The 22,237-nt window shown below is 58.0% G+C and overlaps 1 protein-coding gene across 6 annotated transcripts in view; it reads left to right on the top strand.

Annotated features, from left to right (window-relative positions):
• SGTA (small glutamine rich tetratricopeptide repeat co-chaperone alpha) overlaps positions 1-20,504 on the top strand; it is a 32,038-nt gene extending 11,534 nt beyond the window's left edge. The window contains exons 1-12 of one of the 6 annotated variants that reach the window (XM_010349431.3): positions 2,876-3,083; positions 4,195-4,334; positions 5,343-5,449; positions 5,804-5,888; positions 8,512-8,611; positions 10,930-11,034; positions 11,995-12,133; positions 12,862-12,924; positions 15,439-15,476; positions 17,504-17,593; positions 17,775-17,895; positions 19,343-20,504. In XM_010349431.3, the coding sequence (XP_010347733.1) occupies positions 4,235-4,334; positions 5,343-5,449; positions 5,804-5,888; positions 8,512-8,611; positions 10,930-11,034; positions 11,995-12,133; positions 12,862-12,924; positions 15,439-15,476; positions 17,504-17,593; positions 17,775-17,889 (942 nt within the window). In that variant the 5' untranslated portion in view covers positions 2,876-3,083; positions 4,195-4,234 and the 3' untranslated portion in view covers positions 17,890-17,895; positions 19,343-20,504. Of the gene's footprint in view, positions 1-2,875; positions 3,084-4,173; positions 4,335-5,342; positions 5,450-5,803; positions 5,889-8,511; positions 8,612-10,929; positions 11,035-11,994; positions 12,134-12,861; positions 12,925-15,438; positions 15,477-17,503; positions 17,594-17,774; positions 17,896-19,079 lie in introns of those variants that run through there. The other 5 variants (XM_010349430.2, XM_010349429.2, XM_010349433.2 and 2 more) reach the window with 5 other exon arrangements.
• The last annotated feature ends 1,733 nt before the right edge of the window (positions 20,505-22,237 follow it).

Consider the following 22,237-nt stretch of genomic DNA (forward strand, 5'->3'; position numbering starts at 1 on the left):
TCAAAAAAAAAAAAAAAAAAAAAAAAAAAAAGCTGCCCCTCTGGCTCCTGGCTCCTGGGACCGAAGCACAGTGAGTGACGCACAGCCGGTCCCTCCCTCCGTGCTCCTCGGCCACCGTCCTTCACTGCTCCCTTCCGCCCGTGTGGCCTCATGTCCACGTGACCCTGGGCACGCAACCACGCCCCCCTGCGGGCCTCGGTTCATCTGGAGACAGGGCTGACCTGCTTGTTGGAGTGGTCAGAAGGACGGAGGTGCTTCCTGAGATGCCCGCTCGCCTGGCGTTCGTGTGGGTTTGCTGGGGCCTCCGTGGCAGCACCGGAGACCAGGCAGCTGAAACAGAGTTCGTCATCCCTCAGCTCTGGAGGCCAGAAGTGCACGAGCAAGGTGCCGGCGGGCTTGTTCCTCATGAGGACGGGAGGGGGACCTGGTGGCCACCGGCAGCCCTCACTGTTCCTGCGCGTAGCCATGTCACCCCATCTCCACCTTCACATCCACACCGCGTTTTCCCTATGCGTGCATCTGACTGTATTATAAGGACATTGGTTATTACTCTAGGGACCCACTGTGGTCTGGTATGACGCCATCTTAACGAATTCTGTCTGCCAAGATCTTATTTCCAGGTGAGGTCACATTTCGAGGTCCTGGCAGTTAGGACTTCAGTGTACGGACTGGGGGGACACAGTTTGGCTCATCCCAGCATTCAGCCCCTGGAGCCACATGTCACCGTGGCTGTGCACAGTGTCCCTGGGGCCCAGGTGGCGCGTGGGACCTGGCGGCAGACCCTGGCTGTGCTGTTCTCGTGCTGCGTGGGCTCAGGACGAGGAGCCGCGGCCCTCTGGGTGCTGGGTCAGAGATTCCTTGTAGGCATTTGTGGTTTTAGTCACATTTTGGAGAGCAGATCTGGGCACAAAGCAGAGAAGAATAAGAAATTATCCAGAGGAAGCTGGGTGCGGTGGCTCATGCCTGTAATCCCAGCACTTTGGGAGGCCAAGGCGGGAGGATCACAAGGTCAGGAGTTCGAGACCAGCCTGGCCAAGATGGTGAAACCCTGTCTCTACTAAAAATAAAAGAATTAGCTGGGCGCAGTGGTAGGTGTCTATAATCCCAGCTACTTGGGAGGCCGAGGCAGGAGAATCAGTTGAACCCAGGAGGCAGAGGTTGTAGTGAGCTGAGATCATGCAACTGTACTCTAGCCTGGGCAGCAGAGCAAGACTCTGTTTAAAAAAAAAAAATTATCCAGAGGCAGCCAGGCCGGCACTTCCTCGTCCATCCCGAGGCTGGCAGCCTCTCAGCCACGCCCCGTCTGACCCAGCCTGAGCTTTTGATGTCAGACCTGTGCTTCTCCTCACGGTGGTTCCCCTGCTCTGGAGACCTTGGGCCTATCTCTCTCTCGCCTCACCCGTCTGGGTCTGGGCACACAGAGCTTGGCTGGATATATGGCCGACTACACATGGGCTGGGCCTGGCCCCACGAGGAAGGGTGGTGACACACAGCCCCACCAACCTGTGTGTCAGCCAGCGAGGGACACAGACGGGGAAGACACAGCTGCTCAGGGACACCAGAGGTCCTGGACAGGAAGTGGCTTCCAGGGAAGGTGGCCACCTGGCCCCACCAAGGGAACCTCATCTCGAGAACAAAGGACGGGTTCTGTCTCGTGGCCGGAGAACAGAGAGGATGGGGTCCCATCCCGTGGCCAGAGCCTCCCCAAGGGCTGCCCCCACCACGCCCCAGCACCGCAGCCACCCCCTCCATGCCTGCTTCTAGCCTCGGAGCACGTTCTCCACCTCCTCCCAGTAGACGGGCGCAGCGGGCAGCATTTCTGGACCAGCCTCAGCCTGTGTTGGTCTGGGCACTGCGGGCGAGCAGGTGCCTGTCCACGTGCCTGACTGTGGGGCTGTTCGCGTGGCATTGCCCACGCCTGGTCTTACCCCTCCTCATGCACCTCTGACGGGGAGGTGCTGTCGCCATCCCTGGGGGACAGAAGAGGGAACTGAGGCTCAGCAGAGTTCAGCTGCTTCCCCTAGGTCACACAGCCAAGAACAGCCAGCCGAGGTCTGTGCTGCGACACTCACCTCGAGGAATCGTGAAAGTCACGGCGGACACTGCAGGGCGCCACGATCTTGGCTGAGAGTGTCGCAGTTACTTCTTCTCCTGACCCCCGACAGCAGCCACCATGGGCCTCCCCATTTTATAGACGTGGAGGCGGAGGCTCTGACATACTCAACGACCCGTCTGAGCCCATGAGCTTTGCAGGCCACAGTCGGGAGCCGAGCCGCCCGGCCTCTCCCTCACAGCCGCGGGCTGTGTCCGCTCGCTAGTCCTGTGGCCACAACTCGGCTGGCTTAAATCCACCAAGGTTGATTTCCCTTGCAGCTCTGGAGGCCAGAAGTCCGAGGTGACGGTGCGGGCCAGGCCGCGCTGCCTCTGAAGGCGGCTCCGTCCTGCGTCTTCCAGCTGCTGGGGGCTGCGTGGCCTCAGCCTCTGCGTCTGTCTTCACGTGGCCGTCTCCGTAGCTGTATGTTGTGTCGAGTCTCTGCGTTAGGGCCACCACAGTGACCTCACCTCGACTTGCTTGTCTCTGCAAAGGCACAAACAAGGTCCCATTCTCAGGTTCCAGGTGGATGTGACTTGGGGAACAGTGTTCAGCCCAGAGCACGGCGGCCCCAGCAGTGGCTGCTGCTGCTTCTCCATGCAGTTTGTTATATCAGAACGTTTAGAGTCACCATGGCCAGGCTTCAGCTGGAAATTGAGGCACAGTGAGGCCGGGCTTGCTGGAGGTGGCGCCGCAAGGCCGCTGGCCAGCCTGCCCCAGGAAGCTCGCACAGCACGAGGCGGGGCGTCCTGCCCAGTGCCAGGAAGGTCGCTGCGGCTGAAGTCCCTCCAACTTGGCCTGGGCACCCAGGAAAGCTGCGTGAAAGGTCTTGTACTAAAAAAAGACCTGTCTGTAGGCAACAGCTCCAGCTTCCAGAATAGCCTCTCCCGACGTCATCCTCCGGCGCCCTTTAGAGCTCTGGCAGGAACCTGCAGAGACCACAGACATGAGCAGAGCAGCTGTCAGGTCCTGGGAGTGAGGAACAAGACAGGTGTCCACGGGGGAAGGAGGCGGGCGTCCAGGGGGAACCGGATGGGTGTCCAGGGGGAACGAGGCGGGAGTCCGGGGGAACCGGGCGGGAGTCCGGGGGAACCGGGCGGGAGTCCGGGGGAACCAGACGGGTGTCCAGGGGGAATGAGGCGGGAGTCCAGGGGAACCGGACGGGTGTCCAGGGGGAACGAGGCGGGAGTCCGGGGGAACTGGACGGGTGTCCAGGGGGAACGAGGCGCGAGTCCAGGGGAACCGGACGGGTGTCCAGCGGGAACGAGGCGGGAGTCCAAGGAGGGACGAGGTGGGCATCCAGGGGGAACCGGACGGGTGTCCAGGGGGAACCAGGCGGGAGTCCAAGGGGGAACGAGGCGGGCATCCAAGCGGAAGGAGGCAGGCGTCCGTCTAGGGGGAATGAGGCGGGTGTCCAAGGATGAGGCGGGCATCCAAGGGGGAATCAGATGGGCGTCCAAAGGGGGAATGAAAGGGAATGAGACTGCTCTCCAAGAACTCCTTAGGGGGAGTCCTCTGCAAGTCCCAGGAAACAGTGATGTCACGGCAGGCACACCCAGCCCCGCTGGGTGCCTAAGAAATGCTGATATGCCGAAAAAGAGGTAGACTGAGGAAAGGGGTCATGACTTTGGCTCAGGACAAGGTCTCTCCCTCTCAGCACCCTGGACACTGGTGCTGCTTCGTTCTCTGGAGCGGAGCTGTCCTGGCACTGCAGGGTGCTGGGCAGTATCCCTGACCTCCAACCACCTCATGCCAGAAGCAGCGGCAGAAGGGACCTCCATGGGGCCTCAGCACCACCCTCAGAGCACTCAGGAGGTCTTGGGAGCCGGGTGGGTTCTTTAGGGCAGCTGCTGCTTGCCTGCTGGCCTCACACTTGCCGGCCTGTGCACGGCCGGGTTGGTGAGCTCTGGGCCTCAGGTCATCATCCGTGAAATGGGCATATTAAGGCCTTTCCATCTCGGCTGTCTTGGAGCTGAGATCAGCCAGCGCCCTTAGAATAGGACCTGGAGAGTTGGGGGTGGGCCTGGGGCGGGGAGTGCGAGAGGCCTGATGGGGGTTTTTCCCACACCCCTGGCACTCAGGCCCTCCACTTGGACCCGCAGATCCTGAGCACCCGCAGGTGTCACCTCTTCCGGGCTCGAGATGGACAACAAGAAGCGCCTGGCCTATGCCATCATCCAGTTCCTGCACGACCAGCTCCGGCACGGGGGCCTCTCGTCCGACGCACAGGAGAGCCTGGAAGGTATGAGTGTGCCCGCCACCTCCCCCCTCCCTTCCCGGGCAGCGGCTGGCATAGTCGCCTAGTGTAGATGCCTGGTGTGGAGACCGCTGGTCTCCCGCCTGGCTTCTTGGGGGAGGAAGCTGAGCCCAGAGAGGGCTGGGACCTGCCCAGGGCCACACAGCTCCCGGCCACAGGAACCAGGGCCGAGCCGAGCCCTCCCGCCTGCCAGTGCATGGTACCACCGTGGCCTGCCACCTTCAGGCTGAGCTGCCTTCCAGCGGCCTTCTCCATCTCCCCATCTTCCACCAAGGTGTGCTTCTAGAACGTTCTCACCACCTGGTGTATGCATGTCGCTATTGGTCACAGGGAAGAGCTCTCCTAGTGCTGGTTCCACCCTAGAGTCCCAGCCCCATTGGTGTCCCGCCTGGCCTGCCATGGGCTCCTGTCTGGTCTGGCTCCCACGTCTGCGACACCCAGATCTGGGGCTTGGAGGGTGAGGAGGGTGCCAGGGCTCATGGGGACGGGCTCGGGGGGAGGAGGGTGTCAGGGCTCGTGTGGTCGGGCTCTGGGAGAGGGGCCCTGCGGCTGTTTCCTGTCCTGCTCTCCATGGTCCTGCCCTAGTACAGACAGAGTCACACAGGACTTCTACTGAGGGGTGGCTTCAAGCTCCTGACTTGTGGAGGTCTGACAGCATTCCGGGCACCTCACCCCTGATGTGGCCCTCCAGGCGGGGCTGTGCCCCCACCACGCCTCAGCCGGGCAGCCCCAGCATTGGGACCGCACGGAAGCCTGAGCTCACCGCCCGGGCCCTGCTCTTAGGCGCCCAGGGCTTCTCCATACAGCTTTGCTTTTCGGGAAGGAGGAGGATGCGCTGTCCCAGGCCAGGGCACAGGCAGCAGCCCCTGCATTCTGGGACCCTTGGGAACAAGCGTACCTGGGAAAGTGTGAGCGCCAACCCCACCCTCTAGACCGGAAAATGTAAGCTCAGGGCTGCGTTTAACTCACGGGCCCCCTCTGCTCCCCTTCCAGTTGCCATCCAGTGCCTGGAGACTGCGTTTGGGGTGACAGTGGAAGACAGCGACCTCGCGCTCCCTCAGACTCTGCCGGAGATATTTGAAGCGGCCGCCACAGGCAAGGTGAGCCTCGAGGCTTCCCAAGCCACCGCCCCCAAAATGAGAGCAGCAGCAGCAGCAGCGCTGGGGACCCCGGGTGCTCTCGTCATCTCCCAGGCCCTCTGTCCACATCCTCTCCTGGGCTGGCGACGAGGCTGCAGGAGCCCTTGGCCCTCCTCCCTTCATTGGCTGGGTCTGAGGCATGTGGCACTGTGGTCACTCGCCCAGGGCCATGTGGCAAGGGGCCAGGAGTCCCCTGAGGAGCCCCTGTGGTGTTCAGGGCTTGGCGGCCCCCTCTGGCATTCCAAGGAGAGCTGAGGCTGGAGGGTGCCAGGTTGGGAGGAGAGGGCAGCAGGCCATCTTTGCCTCCGGGACCAGGAGATGCCGCAGGACCTGAGGAGCCCCGCACGAACCCCACCTTCTGAGGAGGACTCAGCGGAGGCAGAGCGCCTCAAAACCGAAGGTAATGGAGGACCCTCCAACCCACAGGCGCGTCGCCCCACCTAGACTCTGGGGCCTGGAACCCTTGCCAAGGCCGGCTATTCCCTGGGGCCCTGAGAGTTGAGGGGAGTACCCTGATGACCAGCACGCTGGCTTGTGGGCGTGGGGACAGGAGGGGGACTGGTGAGAGCACGGGTGCAGAGAAACTGACTGTCAGGCACGGCTGGTGGGGATGGAGCGGCTCCCAAAAGTCACACAGCTTCCATGAGGCCCAGCAGTTCCGCCCCTGGACACTAGATAAATGCCTGAGAGAGCTGGACACACGTCCACTAAAAACCGAGGCACAAATGCTCACAGCAGCTGTGTTCACAAGAGTCAAAAGCAGAAACAGGCCGAGCACCACGGTCACACCTGTAATCCCAGCACTTCGGGAGGCCGGGGCTGGTGAATCACCCGAGCTCAGGAGTTCAAGACCAGCCTGGCGAACATGGGAAAACCCCGTCTCTACTAAAAATGCAAAAACATTAGCCAGGCGTGGTGGCGGGTACCTGTAATCCCAGCCTTCCCTCAGCCCGGGAGGCTGAGGCAGGAAAGTCGCCTGAACCTGGGAGGTGCAGGTTGCAGGGAGTCCAGATCACCCCACTGCACTCCAGCCTGGGCAACAGGAGTTTATTTATTTTGAAACTCTGTCTCAAAATAAATAAATGAAAGCAAAAACAGCTTAAATTGTCTGTCCACGATAAGTGGATCAGCACAGCATGTCCCGTCTACACGGTGAAATGTGGGTCAGCCACGAAGAGGAGTGGGGTTCTGACCCAGGGCCCGGGGCAGGGGCACCACGAGGTGTCACGCTCAGGGAGAGACACCAGACACAAAAGGCCATGCTGTGTGTGATCCCATTCTGTGAAATGTCCAGGACAGGCAGATCCACAAAGACAGGAAGTGGGCGTACAGGTGCCGGGGTTGGAGGTGGTGACAGCTAACGGGGACAGGGAAGCTTTTTGGGGTGGCGGGAGGTTCTGGAATTTGGTAGTGGTTATGGTTGTACAACATGCTGAATATACTAAAAACCACTCAATGACTGTTCTTCTTTGGAGACAGAGTCTTGCTGTGTTCCCCAGGCTGGAGTACAGTGGTGCAATCTCAGCCCACTGCAACCTCTGCCTCCTGGGTTCAATTGGTTCTCCTGCCTTAGCCTCCCAGGTAGCTGGGGTTACAGGCATGCACTGCTACACCTGGCTCATTTTTATATTTTCAGCAGAGACAGGGTTTCACCATGTTGGCCAGGTTGGTCCTGAACTCCTGACCTCAGGTGATCCACCTGCCTCAGTCACTCAAACTCCTGGGATTACAAGTGTGAGCCACTGTTCCTGGCCCTAAATTACTTTGTTTCTTTTTTGAGACAGAGTTTCATTCTTGTTTCTTTTTTGAGACAGAGTTTCATTCTTGTTTCTTTTTTGAGACGGAGTTTCATTCTTGTGGCCCAGGCTGGAATGCAATGGAGCTAACGCAACTTCCACCTCCAAGGTTCAAGCGATTCTCCTGCCTCAGCCTCCCAAGTAGCTGGGATTACAGGCATGCACCACCACTCCCAGCTAATTTTGCATTTTTAGTAGAGGTGGGGTTTCTCCATTTCGTTCAGGCTGGTCTTGAGCTCCTGACCTCAGGTGATCCACCCGCCTTGGCCTCCCAAAGTGCTGGGATTACAGGTGTGAGCCACCACATGTGGCCCAAAATTACATTTTTAAAGTGTAAGCTTTGTGGCGTGTCAATTGTATCTCACTGAAACTGTTTAAGGGAACACATGCCGATACCCGCCTTCCGCCTACACCCTCCTGAATTGGGATCTTGGGGGCCGGAGCGGGTTCCCATCTTCAGAGCTCTCAGTTGGTTCTGGGATAGCAGCTGGGTTTTTGTTTTTGTTTTTTTCTTGAGAGGGAGTCTCATTCTGTCGCCAGGCTGGAGTGCAGTGGTGCGACCTTGGCTGACTGCAACCTCCGGCTCCCTGGTTCAAGCGATCCTCCTGCCTCAGCCTCCCGGGTAGCTGGCAGTACAGGTGTGTGCCACCACGCCCAGCTAATTTTTGGATTTTTTAGTAGAGACAGGGTTTCACCATGTTGGCCAGGGTGGTCTCACTCTCTTGACATCGTGATTCGCCCACCTCGGCTTCCCAGAGTGCCGGGATTGCAGGCATGAGCCACCGTGCCCGGCCACAGCTGGGCTTTTTACCATCCTACCAGCTGCACCTTAGAGAGAAGCTGCATTGCCTGTGAAATCAGAAGACATCCCATGAGTATTCTAGAACACAGGCCTCCACCTAGGCTCTTTCCAAAAAAAATATAGCAAAAGAGACAGTTCGCTCCCTGGGCCGATGAGCCGCATTAACCCTTCTGTTCCCAGCCGTCGCCGTCCAGGCAGTGACAGCCACCATTGCCAGATACAGGCTAGGCCAGGCCATGCCGCCCACCTCCGTCTCCCTTAGTGGGTGCAGAGATGACCACTTGCAACCAGAGAACCCCCCCCCCCATAGATGCAGACGCCTCCCAAGCCTGCATCTGTGTTGAATTCTAGGCGCCCAGAAGAGCCGCGTGTGGCACCAAGTCCCCTCCGTCTTTGTGAACGCCCCAGGGTTTTTCTCTCTTTAGGAAATGAGCAGATGAAAGTGGAAAACTTTGAGGCGGCTGTGCATTTCTATGGAAAGGCCATCGAGCTCAACCCTGCCAACGCCGTCTATTTCTGCAACAGGTACCAGCTCAGGGCCTGCCCGGTGCAGGGGCGGCCTCCCGGGCGCTTAGCAAGGACGGGAGGTGGGAGAGGCCTCTGCACTGTAGATGGGGGTTCACCGGCGGCCCCAGACCAGGAGCAAGCATCAGGTGGCCAGCAGGGTGGTCAGGGAGAGTCGATGCTGACCTTAAAAGCAGGCGGCATGCCCAGCGCTCTTGGAGGCCACGGTGGGAGGATCACTTGAGGCCAGGAGTTCAGGACCAGCCTGGGCAACATATCAAGACCCCTGTCTCTACAGAAAATGTAAAAAAATTAGTCTGGGGGCCAGGTGTGCTGGCTCACATCTGTAATCCCGGCACTTTGGGAGGCCGAGGCAGGCGGATTACCTGAGGTCAGGAGTTGAAGACCAGCCTGACTAACAGGGTTAAACCCTGTCTCTACTAAAAATACAAAAATTAGCCTAGTGTAGTGGCACGTGCCTGTAATCCCAGCTACTCGGGAGGCTGAGGCAGGAGAATCACTTGAATCCAGGAGGCAGAGGTTGCAGTGAGCCAAGATCGCACCACTGCACTCCACCCTGAGTGACAGAGAAACTCTGTCTCAAAAACAAAAACAAAAAAATTAGCTGGGCTTGGTGGCAGACGACTGTAGTCCCCAGACCTGGGTGGCTGAGGCAAGAGAATCTCTTGAATCCCGGAGGTGGAGGTTGCAGTGAGCCAAGATCACGTCACTGCACTCCAGCCTGGGCAGCAGAGTAAGACCACGTTTCAAAAACAAATAAATATATAAAAACAAAATCAGGGCCAGGCGCGGTGGCTCATCCCTATAATCCCAGCACTTTGGGAGGCCGAGGCGGGCAGATCACAAGGTCAAGCGATGGAGACCATCCTGGCCAACATGGTGAAACCCCCGTCTCTACTAAAAATACAAAAATTAGCTGGGCGTGGTGGCACGTGCCTGTAGTCTCAGCTTCTCAGGAGGCTGAGGCAGGAGAATTGCTTGAACCCGGGAGGTGGAGGTGGCAGTGAGCCAAGATCATGTTACTGCACTGCAGCCTGGCACCTGGCAACAGTGTGAGACTCTGTCTCAAAAAAAAAAAAAAAAAAAAAAAAATTGAGGTGTCATGGCATTCCACACAGATGTCAAGTCAGGAAAATAATCCAAAATGTGGAGAGCTGTTTCCTTGAACTTGCGATCTTGAATCTGTTTTAGGCTCACAGCAAAGTTGCAGTGGGCGGGCAGGGTTCGTGGCCACCTGTCAGGGTGGTCTCCACGTAATGCTTCTCTGTACTTTGAAAAAATCGTAAAGAGAAACAGTAAACACGAAAATGGTGAGACCGATTCAGACGCCGTAAACCGAGAGCTTTGAGCCTTCACATTGGTCTGAGTTCTGTTTTTTGAGACGGAGTTTCGCTCTTGTTACCCAGGCTGGAGTGCAGTGGTGCAATCTCTGCTCACCGCAACCTCCGCCTCCCAGGTTCAAGCAGTTCTCCTTCCTCAGCCTCCCGAGTAGCTGAGATTACAGGCACGGGCCACCACTCCCGGCTAGTTTTGTATTTTTTTTTTTTTTTGAGATGGAGTTTCACTCTTGTTACCCAGGCTGGAGTGCAATGGCACGATCTCGGCTCACCACAACCTCCGCCTCCTGGGTTCAGGCAATTCTCCTGCCTCAGCCTCCTGAGTAGCTGGGACTACAGGCACGTGCCACCATGCCCAGCTGATTTTTAGCATTTTTAGTAGAGACGGGGTTTCACCATGTTGACCAGGATGGTCTCGATCTGTTGACCTCGTGATCCACCCGCCTCGGCCTCCCAAAGTGCTGGGATTACAGGCTTGAGCCACCGCGCCCGGCGTAGTTTTGTATTTTTAGTAGAGATGGGGTTTCTCCATGTTGGTCAGGCTGATCTTGAACTCCCAACCTCATGTGATCTGCCTGCTTCGGCCTCCCAAAGTGCTGGGATTACGGGCGTGAGCCACCGCGCCCTGCCCTGGTCTGAGCTCTTTTTTTACTGCTATGTCAGTACATTTGGTGGTAAAACTTTGGTGTGCGTTTCCTGCACTCATTGCTCTCGTACAGCTGTGGGCCGGAACATTTTTTGTAAATAAAATCCAGAGCCGCAGTCCCCGGTGGCTGTTGGTACTCTGAGCCGCATCTTTCTAAGAGCATCTCAGCAGCCACACCTCTCAGCTCTCCCCAGCAGCCCCGTTTTACAGACCGGGAAACTGAGGCTGCACCTCCAGGAAGCGGGAGAGGAATGCAGCGCTGAGGCTTCCCTCCAGGGCTGCCCACTGGGCTCAGAGCTGCCAGTGAGGTACCCGCCCTGCCTTTTCTTCCCCAGAGCCGCGGCCTACAGCAAACTCGGTAACTACGCAGGTGCCGTGCAGGACTGTGAGCGAGCCATCTGCATAGACCCGGCCTACAGCAAGGCCTACGGCAGGATGGGGTGAGTGCCTGAGGGCCGTCGTGGGCGTCTTTCCTGTCCCTCTCGGCCCCTCCTCTCCTCATGCTCCTGCTTCCTCCCGTGTGGCCTTTTCCACACCCGCCCCGATTCTCCCACCCCAGTTGGTTCAGCTCTGACACTAGCCGTTCGGAGCTAACATGGCCCCTACAGGCCACGGGCTGTCCCACAGACCACCCCGCGTCAGCTGCCAGCCGGAAGTCCCGGGACCCTTGCTTCGCCCCGACCAGCTGTGCACTGGGGTTCCCACAGGCCCCGCTCAGGCTCTGGTGCTTGCACGGGCAGCTCGGAGAGCTCAGGGGAGCACCTGGTTTATGATGAAGGACACAGGAGGAGTCTGAGGACGGGGCAGGAGGGTCCCCGGGCAGAAGCCTGTGCCCCGTGGGGCCGGTGCTGCCCTCCCAGCACGGGGGTGCCTCTGCCTGCTGCTTTTGAACGCTCTTGCTCAAAGTCTGTGTGATTGGGTCTCCCGGGAGGCCGGGTGAGGGGGTGCCCTGTCCGCCTGCCTGGTCTCCCTAGGACCCGCCCTGGCCTCTCTAGGGGCCCCTGAGTCACCTCAGTAGTGAAGACTCAGGTGGTGGTCGGGCTGCTTGTGGATGGCAGGAGACTTGTCTGTCCCTCAGAGGTTCCAAGGGTCCTCGATGCCCTGTGCCAGGAAGCAGGGCACAGACCACATCCATGCTTTTCCTGTGACCCCACACCCGCCTGCTCCCTCCTCAGCCCCCTCAGGCCTTGAAGTCCTGTGTGGCCCCGTGGGGACACCAGTTCTTGTGCCGCAGGGGTCTTTTCCTGTCTGTCTCCCTCAGTCCCACCCTGGCCCTCTCGAAAGCCAGGTTTGCCTCCGCCAAGTTGACAGTGTGCAGGGGGCCGCTGGGGACGAGGGCCTGGGCGGGGCCTCCCGGAGCAGGGCAGATGGGAACAGGCTGTCCCCGGTGCTCTCCCCAGCCTGGCGCTTTCCAGCCTGAACAAGCACGTGGAGGCCGTGGCCTACTACAAGAAGGCCCTAGAGCTGGACCCCGACAACGAGACGTACAAGTCCAACCTCAAGATCGCAGAGCTGAAGCTGCGGGAGGCCCCCAGCCCTGTGAGTGCAGCGGGGGCGAGTGGCCCCAGAATGCAGGGCTGACTGGCGGGTGGGGACAGGTCCTTGGGCACGCCACCAGCTCTCGGCTTAACCTGGGTGTCGTGAGGGTCCGGGGTCTGTTTCAGTCGGTGGTGAGACGCGCCTGTGGAAGTGACTGTTGTGAGGAGTGGGTTCGTGCTCCCAGACCCCTGGAAGCAGGAGGCCGGCTGCAGGGCTAGGCGAGAGGTGGGGAGAGGGGCGCAGACGGACCCTCGCTGTGGGTTGTGTGGCGAGGCTGGGTGGGCAGGCTTAGGGTTGGCCAGTTTGAGCTGTTTCACTGGACAGCCTGGGGGCTGCCCTGGTCGCCTGGTCCCTGGCTGGGGGTGGCTGGGGCAGGTGTGGCCCTGGGGTGATCAGGGAGGTGCCAGGGATGTGGGTTCTAGGTCGGTGGGCTTGTATTTCAAAGGTGCGTTCCTGAGGGAGTCGTTTTCTCTCTCTGGGAATTGGCCACTCCCGGAGCGGCTGGCTCTGCCAGGCCAGCAAGGCCCCAAGGTGTCAAAGCGGCCAAATACAGGAAATGGAGGCGTGGGTGGTAGACTGGGCTGGCCCTGCAGTCGGCCCGCGCTGCATGCTGCCTGCCTCAAAGCAGCCTCTGGCCGCAGGCTTGGTAGAATGTCTGAGCTCCAAGGGGTCGTCGTCTCTGGGCTCGAGGGGGCCTTACTCATCGTGGCCCCTGATCTCACCCCCAGACTGGAGGCGCGGGCAGCTTCGACATCGCCGGCCTGCTAAACAACCCCGGCTTCATGACCATGGTAAGCGCCCGCCCTCCTCCCTGCCCCCTGGCGGCCCCGCCATGCCCCAGGCCCACACCTGCTGCGTCACCGCTGTGGGCCACAACTGCTGTGTCACCGCTGCGGGCCAGGGCTTCCCTCTCATGGCACTGCTGGCATCTGAGTTGGTTCTTGTTTGTGGGGCTGTCCCAAGCACTCCCTGTCAGGAGCACCCAGCCCTCAGCTTTGACGATCACAAGTGTCCCCGATGTTGATGTCCCAAGCAAGACCTATCAGTAATGAGCACTGAAAACTGCATGCTGCCTCTCCTGGCTGAATAACCCAGGGAGAGCACATCCCCGCCCCAGTGTGGGTCCCTCCTCACAGTGCAGAGACGCTGATCACAGCACAGCTGCGCCTGCCTTCCAAGGTTCCGGTGAGGGAACCAGAGCGCTGGGTGTAGATGCTGCCTCCTGATGCCTGGCACTCATGCCTGGCACTCAAAGGGGTGGCCCGTGGCAGAGGGTTCCTTGGCTTCGACTCTCAGAGAGCCACCCCTGCAGTGCACGTGTGCCCTGGGGCTACACTGCAGGCTCCCATGCCTTAAGGGGCAGGGACTCAACTAAGGCTGTTAGGGAGAGAGAAGCACTCACTCATTGGCAGTCAGAAAAACGACCCAGCTGGCCCAGGACCCCTGTACTCACCATGGGATGGAGGGTGAGCGGCCCCAGCCCTTCAAGGGGCCTCTCAGCCTCACCATGGCACAAACTCCTTTTGCCTTCAGACATCTGGGGTTGGCAGAATAAGGCCCACCACTAGGTTTTGTTAATAAAGTTTTATTGGCACACAGCCATGCCCATTCATACACATAGTGTCAGTGGTGGCTTTCATGATGCCGCAGCAGAGCTGAGTAGTTGGGTCAGGGACCCCGTGTCTGGAAAGGCTGGGAGTATTTATATACTCCCTTTACACAGAGAGTTTGCCACGACTCTGAGCCACCCGCTTTCAACAGGTCCAAAGGAATAAGCCCAAGTGGGAAATTACTGTGAGAAAGTGCCCAGTACAGTACAGTTTATTTATTTTTCATATATTTTTAACATTTATATGTATATATATGTGGGTTTTTTTTTTTTGAGATGGAGTTTCGCTCGTTACCCAGGCTCGAGTGCAATGGTGCGATCTCGGCTCACCGCAACCTCTGCCTCCTGAGTTCAGGCAATTCTCCTGCCTCAGCCTCCCGAGTAGCTGGGACTACAGGCACGCACCACCATGCCCAGCTAATTTTTGTATTTTTCGTAGAGACGGGGTTTCACCGTGTTGACCAGAATGGTCTCGATCTCTTGACCTCATGATCCACCTGCCTCGGCCTCCCAAAGTGCTGGGATTACAGGCGTGAGCCACCACGCCCGGCCTGTTTGTTTTTTTTTTTTAAAGACGGGGTTTCACCATGTTGGTCCGGCTGGTCTTGAACTCCCGACCTCAGGTGATCCGCCTGCCTTGGACTCCAAAGTGCTTGGATTACAGGCGTGAGCCACCACGCCCGGCCTATTCATATTTTTATTTATCATTTTTGAGACAGAGTCTCACTCTGTCACCCAGGTTGGAGTGCAGTGGCACAAGGTTGGCTCACAGCAACCTCCACCTCCTGGGTTCAAGCAATTCTCCTGCCTCAGCCTCCTGAGTAGCTGGGATTACAGGCATGCGCCCCTCCACCTGCCTTATTTTGTATTGTTAGTAAAGATGGGTTTCACCATGTTGGTTAGGCTGTTCTTAAGCTCCTGACATCAAGCGATCTGCCTGCCTCGGCTTCCTAAAGTGCTGGGATTGCAGGCGTGAGCCACTGCGCCCGGCCACACTGCTGCTTACTGATACAGCAGAACTAAAAACCAACCAAATATACTGAAGTAGACAGCAGCTACGATAAAGAACCAAAATGCGCCGGGCGCGGTGGCTCAAGCCTGTAATCCCAGCACTTTGGGAGGCCGAGGTGGGTGGATCACGAGGTCAAGAGATCGAGACCATCCTGGTCAACATGGTGAAACCCCGCCTCTACTAAAAAAAAAAAAATACAAAAAATTAGCTGGGCATGGCGGCGCGTGCCTGTAATCCCAGCTACTCAGGAGGCTGAGGCTGGAGAATTGCCTGAACCCAGGAGGCGGAGGTTGCAGTGAGCCGAGATCGCGCCATTGCACTCCAGCCTGGGTGACAAAAGTGAAACTCCGTCTCAAAAAAAAAAAAGAAAAGAAAAAAAAAGAACCAAAACGCATCCACACGGCGAACCGGCAGCAGCCAGCGACAGGCGCTGTGGCGCTGCGACATTGCCCCTAAAGCAAGAGCCCAAAACAGGATGTCAGTCATAGAACGTGAAGGTCACAGCTCGCGGGTCAGCAGACGTAAGTGTGGGAAAAAGGGTAAGAAATACCCAGTGGCCGGCTCTTACTGTGTGTCGGCGTGCTGGAGTCCAGAAGGAAGCCCAGTTCAGAGGCAAGAGTGTCTGATGAAAGAGAAGGATGCGCCTGGAGCTTTCTGTCCTGACAAATTTGTTCTTTCCTGCAGGCTTCAAGCCTAATGAACAATCCCCAGATTCAGCAGCTGTAAGTGACAACTGTGTGTCTTCGGGTCTTCTCGTGGTTAAATGTCTTTTTATTGTGGGAAACTTTACTTGAAACTGACCATTTTGAAGTGTACATTTTAAAGTGTACTTGATGGCCTTAAGGACATTCACACTGTCATGCAACTGTCACCACCACTGAGCACCAGCACGCCTGCATCATCTCTGAAAGAAGCTCCCACCCATCAGCCGTCACTCCCCAACCCCTGTCCCATCCTGACACCCACGCGTCCGCTTCCTGTCTCTGTGGCTGGGCCTGTCCTGGACATTTCACAGAAGCAGGATCACATACCGCGTGGTCTTTTGTGTCTGGCGTCTCCCCCTGAGCCTGTGTCCTCAGGGTGCATCAGTGCTGGGGCCTGCGTCAGGGCCTCCTTCCTTTTCATGGCTGAGTAATGTTATTCCAGTGTGGCTGGACCATGGTGCTGATCCATGCATCTATCCATGGGCATCAGGGCTGTCTGTACCTCTGCCTGCTGTGGGTGGTGCTGCTCTGAGCGTGGGTGTGCAGGCCTCTGTGTCCATCCCTGTTTTCGTTTCTCTTGGGTATAAACCTCTCGGTGCATTGCTAGCTCATCAGGCAGCCCTCCAATAAACTCTGTGCTTATCGGGGAACTGCTCGCCCGTTTTCATGGTCAAATCTCTTTTTTTTTTTTTTTTTTTTTTGAGGCGGAGTTTCGCTCTTGTTACCCAGGCTGGAGTGCAATGGCGCGATCTCGGCTCACCGCAACCTCCGCCTCCTGGGTTCAGGCAATTCTCCTGCCTCAGCCTCCTGAGTAGCTGGGATTACAGGCACGCGCCACCATGCCCAGCTAATTTTTTGTATTTTTAGTAGAGACGGGGTTTCACCATGTTGACCAGGATGGTCTCGATCTCTCGACCTCGTGATCCACCCGCCTTGGCCTCCCAAAGTGCTGGGATTACAGGCTTGAGCCACCGCGCCCGGCCCTCTTTTTTTTTTTTGAGACGGAGTCTCACCCTGTCACCCAGGCTGGAGCACAATGGCATGATCTTGGCTCTTTGCAATCTCTGCCTCCTGGGATCAAGTGATTCTCCTGTCTCAGCTTCCTGAAGTATCTGGAATTACACGCACCCACCACCGTGCCCGGCTAATTTTCGCATTCTTAGTAGAGATGGGGTTTCACCATGTTGGCCAGGATGGTCTTGAACTCCTGACCTCAGGTGATCCTCCTGCCTCAGCCTCCCAAAGTGCAGGGATGACAGATATGAGCCACCTCGCCCAGCCTGTGGTTAAATTTTTTTTTTTGAGACAGAATTTTGCTCTTGTTGTCCACGCAGTGCAATAGGACGATCTCGGCTCACTGTAACTGCTGTCTCTCGGGTTCAAGTGATTCTCCTGCTTCAGCCTCCCGAGTAGCTGGGATTATAAGCATGTGCCAGCACACCCAGCTAATTTTATATTTTTAGTAGAGATGGGGTTTCTCTATATTGGTCAGGCTGGCCTTGAACTTCCTACCTCAGGTGATCCACCGGCCTCGGCCTCCCAAAGTGCAGGGATCACAGGCATGAGCCACCATGCCCCGCCCATGGTCAAACCTTAAAGCATAGTTTCCCAGCCACAGCACCGTGGCCATTTGAGCTGGACCAGTCTCTGGGGTAGGGCCATCCTGGGCACTCCAGGGTGCTGAGCAGTGTCTCTGGCCTCCATGCGCTGCACACCAGGAGCACCCCTTGCCCCAGTCTTGGCGTAACCCAGGCATGGCTGTTGGAAATGTCTGCTGCCGTTGCAGGGGTCCTCTGGGGCAGGATCACCCCCTGGCTGAGAACCATGGTCTTTAGGCGGAAGAAGGAAGGGCGTTGTGGGAAAGCGGGTGAAACTCACAGGGTGGGTTTGAGCCCGGGAGGCCTGCTGGGTGGTGAGAGAGAGTCCTCTCCCGTGCGAGAAGGTGAAGAGCCGAGAGGGAATCTCTCCCCGGCCGCTGCTGAGGGGCTGCAGTGGGGATGGCCGTCGGGCCGTCCTGGCCGCGGGTCACGCGCTTTCTCCTGCAGCATGTCCGGCATGATTTCGGGCGGCCACAACCCCCTGGGAACTCCTGGCACCAGCCCCTCGCAGAATGACCTGGCCAGCCTCATCCAGGCGTGAGTGGACCTGCTTCAAGGAGGGCGTGGGCGGTGTCCCCCTGCTCCGGAGGGCCTGGCATCTGCTGGCGAGCAGTCAGACCTGTCTGTGGGGTGGAGGGGTCACGGGGTCAGGTGGCGATGGACAGAGGCGGCGGCAGTCTCCTGGCCCCGGCTGAGCCCTGCGCGCCCTTCCCCACAGCGGTCAGCAGTTTGCCCAGCAGATGCAGCAGCAGAACCCAGAGTTGATAGAGCAGCTCAGGAGCCAGATCCGGAGTCGGACGCCCAGCGCCAGCAACGACGAGCAGCAGGAGTGATGCCGTGTGAGTCACGGGGCTGAGGGGCAGAGGGGCGGCCAGCAGGAGTGACACTGAGTGAGGGCCCCGAGGGGAGGGCGGCCAGCAGGAGTGACACTGAGTGAGTGCCCCAAGGGGAGGGCGGCCAGCAGGAGTGCTGCCCGGGGACTGAGCCCCTCTGGGCACTAGACAGTGAATCCTGAGCACGTCCAGCTCTCTGAAGGTTGCCCTGAACCACTGAGGCAGGTGGGGGCATCTCTGGGCATTGGACCCTTTCCAGGTCGCCGCCAACTCCTTCTGTCCCGTCCTGTTTCCCATCTGTGGATCGGGGCTGGGTGGAGATGAGGGGGAAGCCACGGCTTCCTGGGAGGGCTGGGCTCTAGGGGTCTGGGCCCCTCACTGGAAGGGCTGGTGTCTGGGGTCTGGCATTCCCCCCGGACCGGCTGGGGTCTGGCGTCCCCCCTGCAGAAGCTTTTGGTTTCTGCAGCGTCAGGGCTGCCACCTGGGGCTGGGAGCCAGGTTGTCGGGTGGTGGAAAGGACCAGCCCGGCACCTGCCTTTGACCACGTCCGAGCATTCTGCTTACGTTTTGTGAGGGATTTTTTTGTCCCTTTCTCGCTGTGAGCAGCTTTTGCACTTAGAGTTGTTTAGAAATGCACTTGGAGTTCCCCGTGGGTTCCAGGGGCCCGTGGCTGGCTTGGTTTCCATCCCAGGGTTCCCTGTCCGTCCTGTCTGTCCGCAGCAGACGCCGACGCCCTGGGGCGGGTGGCTCCGGGCCTCCCGAGGTATGTCCATTCTGTTCCAGTGTGGCCTCATCATCTTGTCACCATTGCTGGGTGTGTCCCTCGTGTACACACTCTTATTTTTTAACCAGAACTACTGTAGACAAATTTAAAGGACAAACGTGAAAAAGCAGCAAGCACAACCTTAAATCTTTTTTTGTTACTTTGAGACCATCCTGCTCTGTCACTGCGCCTGGAGGGCAGTGGTACAATCACGTCTCCCTGCAGCCTCAACCTCCTGGGCTCAAGTGATCCTCCCACCTCAGCCTCCCAAAGTGCTGGGGTGACAAGTGTGAGCCCGCGTTCAGCCCAACCTCAGTCTTTTCACCCAGGGCAACTGACGTTCATATTGCGGCCACCTTTTCTTCCAGTCTTTTCTTTTCTTTTTTTAAAGTAAGTTTTCATTTATTTATTTTTCTTTTTTTAATAGTTGAGGTGGATTTTTCACCAACATAACCTCATACCCAACGTACCACCACACTGCAGACCCTTCTAGATCATGGCGGCATTCTCTGCGCCACCAGCCACACGTGGCCCCGAGTGTTCAGAACGCTTCCGGTGTGGCTGTGGCGCTGACGTTCGTTGAAACAGCTGGCGTGGTCCCTGGCTGAGGGCCTCTCCTCCTGCCTAGTGTGTGGTGCGGCCGGGGTCTCCACCTGTGCTCTGACCGCCGTCACATCTGTCCCCCTCCAGCCATTCCCGGCATGACCGCGTCCTTCCCTGGCCGACTGGAAGCCTTCTGGTTGTTTGCTGTCTCCTCCTGAGAGGGGAAGAGGGAGACCTCGGACCTGCATGTCAAGATGGATTTTCCCTTTGTCTCTGCCTCCTCCACTCCCTTTTGTAACTCTCTTACAGCCCCCAGACCTTTCTTGAAACCAGAGCCAGCAAGCTGAGCGCAGCCCAGCAGCGACCTCCCTCCCAGGCCCCCGACAGCCCATCACTTGAGTATTTTCTAGAATCCTGGGTGCTCCCGGCCCCTCAGCGAAGCAGCAGCTTCCACGTTCAGCCACGTGGCGGATCCTGTGGCTTCCGGAGCCTTTTTCCAGCCCCCGCTCCCCCCGTGGTGTGTGTGCAGGAACTCTTCCGTCCTGAGAAGCTGCTTTCTGCGTCGACCTCCCGGCCTCCCGGGCCCCGTGCCTGCTCGGAGGAGCTCACTGCCAGCTGTGGCCCGGACGCCGCGCCGTGTGTCTTTGCATGAGGAACTCTTTACTGGCAGACATCTAGGAGGCAGCTGCCGTCACCCCACCACCTCTGCGGCCAGGAGCCGTCGTGGGTGCATAGGACCAGTTTCTGTGACTTTCTCCAGGTGCGCGTGTGGGCAGACACGCGTTCCCCTCCGCCTACGCTCATTTTCCAGTCCTCTCGACTGAGCCACGAGTGTCATCATGGCCTTCTGTCCCGGCTGCCTTAGCCGTGGGCACAGGGAAGGCAGCTGGGCCATTTCTGTCTGTGTCCCATCCTGCTGTCCTTCCATCCTGGGTGTTTCACAGGCCCACGGCCCACTGGGAAGCTCACCCCTCCAGTTCCAGGTCGAGGCCACGGGGCACCTCTGGTGCCACCCACCTTGGCCCTAAAACAGCCACCAGGAGAGCAGCCGAGAGCCAGACATCGGGGGGCCTGCCTCGGCTCCTGGGGCCTGGGGGTGGCAGGTGATCCCATGGCGCTGCGGTCCCAGCAGCAGGGTTGGCAGTCAGAGCGTCCTGGGGATCCCTGGGTCTTGGCCGTCTGCGAAGTAGGCGCAGTACTGTGTGTCGTAGGTAACAGTAGGAATGGGGCCCCTCACGGCGGTGAGCTGTGCCAAGCCCATCGGGTGCAGGGCGTGACGTGTGGGGAATAAATAGGCGTTGTGACCTCTGTCCGTCTCCCTGTTGACCTTGGCGCCACCTGTGCCCCGCAACCCCAGACTTCGAGAAAACGCCTGAAGTGGACTTTGCAAATCAGCTGGGCTGGTTGTGAGTGAATCCCCTGGATGCCTGGAGCTGCACTTCCTGGGTCACCGGTCCCAGGAGGTTCCAGACGGCCGTCTTCTACTCTCCCCTCTTCCTTCCCTCGGCCTCCACCCCCTGCTGCATCACGGTGCGGAGGGTCGGTCCCTCCTGGGTCAGGTGACACGCGTCAGTCCTCAGCAGAGAGTGACCCTATTGTTGGTTGCTTTTTTAGCATGTTGTAACTCCAGACATTCTGTATTCTGTAACCAAAGGCACCTCCCCTTTACAGCGGCTCTCCCAGGCAGGAAGGAGCCCAGAAAGTTGGCCTGTCTCGGCCCCAACCCGTGGCTGCTGCACACGGTTCTGTTGTGGACAGAAAAGGTGCTCCCTGGGTGGGGCGCGGTGGCTCAGGCCTGTAATCCCAGCTCTTTGGGAGGCTGAGGCGGGCAGACCACTTGAAGTCAGCAGTTGGAGACTGGCCTGACCAACGTGATGAAACCCGTTCTCTATTGAAAATACAAAAAAATTTGGCAGGCGTGGTGGCGAATGCCTGTAGTCCCAGCTACTCAGCAGGCTGAGTCAGAAGGCTCACTGGAGCCTGGGAGGTGGAGGTTGTAGTGAGCCGTGATTGCACCACTGCACTCCAGCCTGGCCAAAGGAGCAGGATCCTGTCTCAAAAATACGTTATAGCCAGGCTCACGCCTGTAATCCCAACACGTTGGGAGGCCCAGGCAGGTGGATCACTTGAAGTCGGGAGTTCAAGACTCGCCTGGCCAACATGATGATACCGCATCTCTACTAAAAGTACAAAAATTAGCCAGGTGTGGTGGTACATGCCTATAATCCCAGCTACTTAGGAGGCTGAAGCAGAGAATCGCCTGAACCCAGGAGGCGGAGGTTGCAGTGAGTCAAGATGGCAACAGTGCACTCTAGCCTGGGTGATACGGTAAGTGACACTCCATCTCAAAAGAAAAAAAATATCAGACACACCTGGGTGGGCCCCAGTAGTGTGTTCATCAGGCCCTCTGGGTGACTCCGACGCCCACCAAACCTCGTGACCCAATGGTCCTTCTGTAACCTGCCTTGTATATTTAGCCTGCACCCGCCACTCCCATCGGATCTGCATTATATTTTATTTATTTTTTTTTTGAGGCGGAGTCTCACTCGCTGTCACCAAGGCTGGAGTGCAATGGCGCGATCTCGGCTCACTGCAACCTCCACCTCCCGGGTTCAGGCAATTCTCCTGCCTCCGCCTCCTGAGTAGCTGGGATTACAGGCACCCACCACCAAACCTGGCTAAATTTTTAATTTTTAGTCGAGATGGGGTTTCAGCATCTTGGCCAGGTTGGTCTTGAACTGACCTCGTGATCCACTCGCCTCGGCCTCCCAAAGTGGTGGGGTATCTGCATTTTATTTTATTTTATTTTATTTTATTTTATTTTATTTTATTTTTTGAGACGGAGTTTTGCTCTTGTTACCCAGGCTGGAGTGCAATGGCGCGATCTCGGCTCACCGCAACCTCCGCCTCCTGGGTTCAAGCAATTCTCCTGCCTCAGCCTCCTGAGTAGCTGGGATTACAGGCACGTGCCACCATGCCCAGCTAATTTTTTGTATTTTTAGTAGAGACGGGGTTTCACCATGTTGACCAGAATGGTCTCGA

Source organism: Saimiri boliviensis, chromosome 14 (genome assembly GCF_048565385.1).
Source record: "Saimiri boliviensis isolate mSaiBol1 chromosome 14, mSaiBol1.pri, whole genome shotgun sequence".
Lineage (NCBI taxonomy): Eukaryota > Metazoa > Chordata > Mammalia > Primates > Cebidae > Saimiri > Saimiri boliviensis.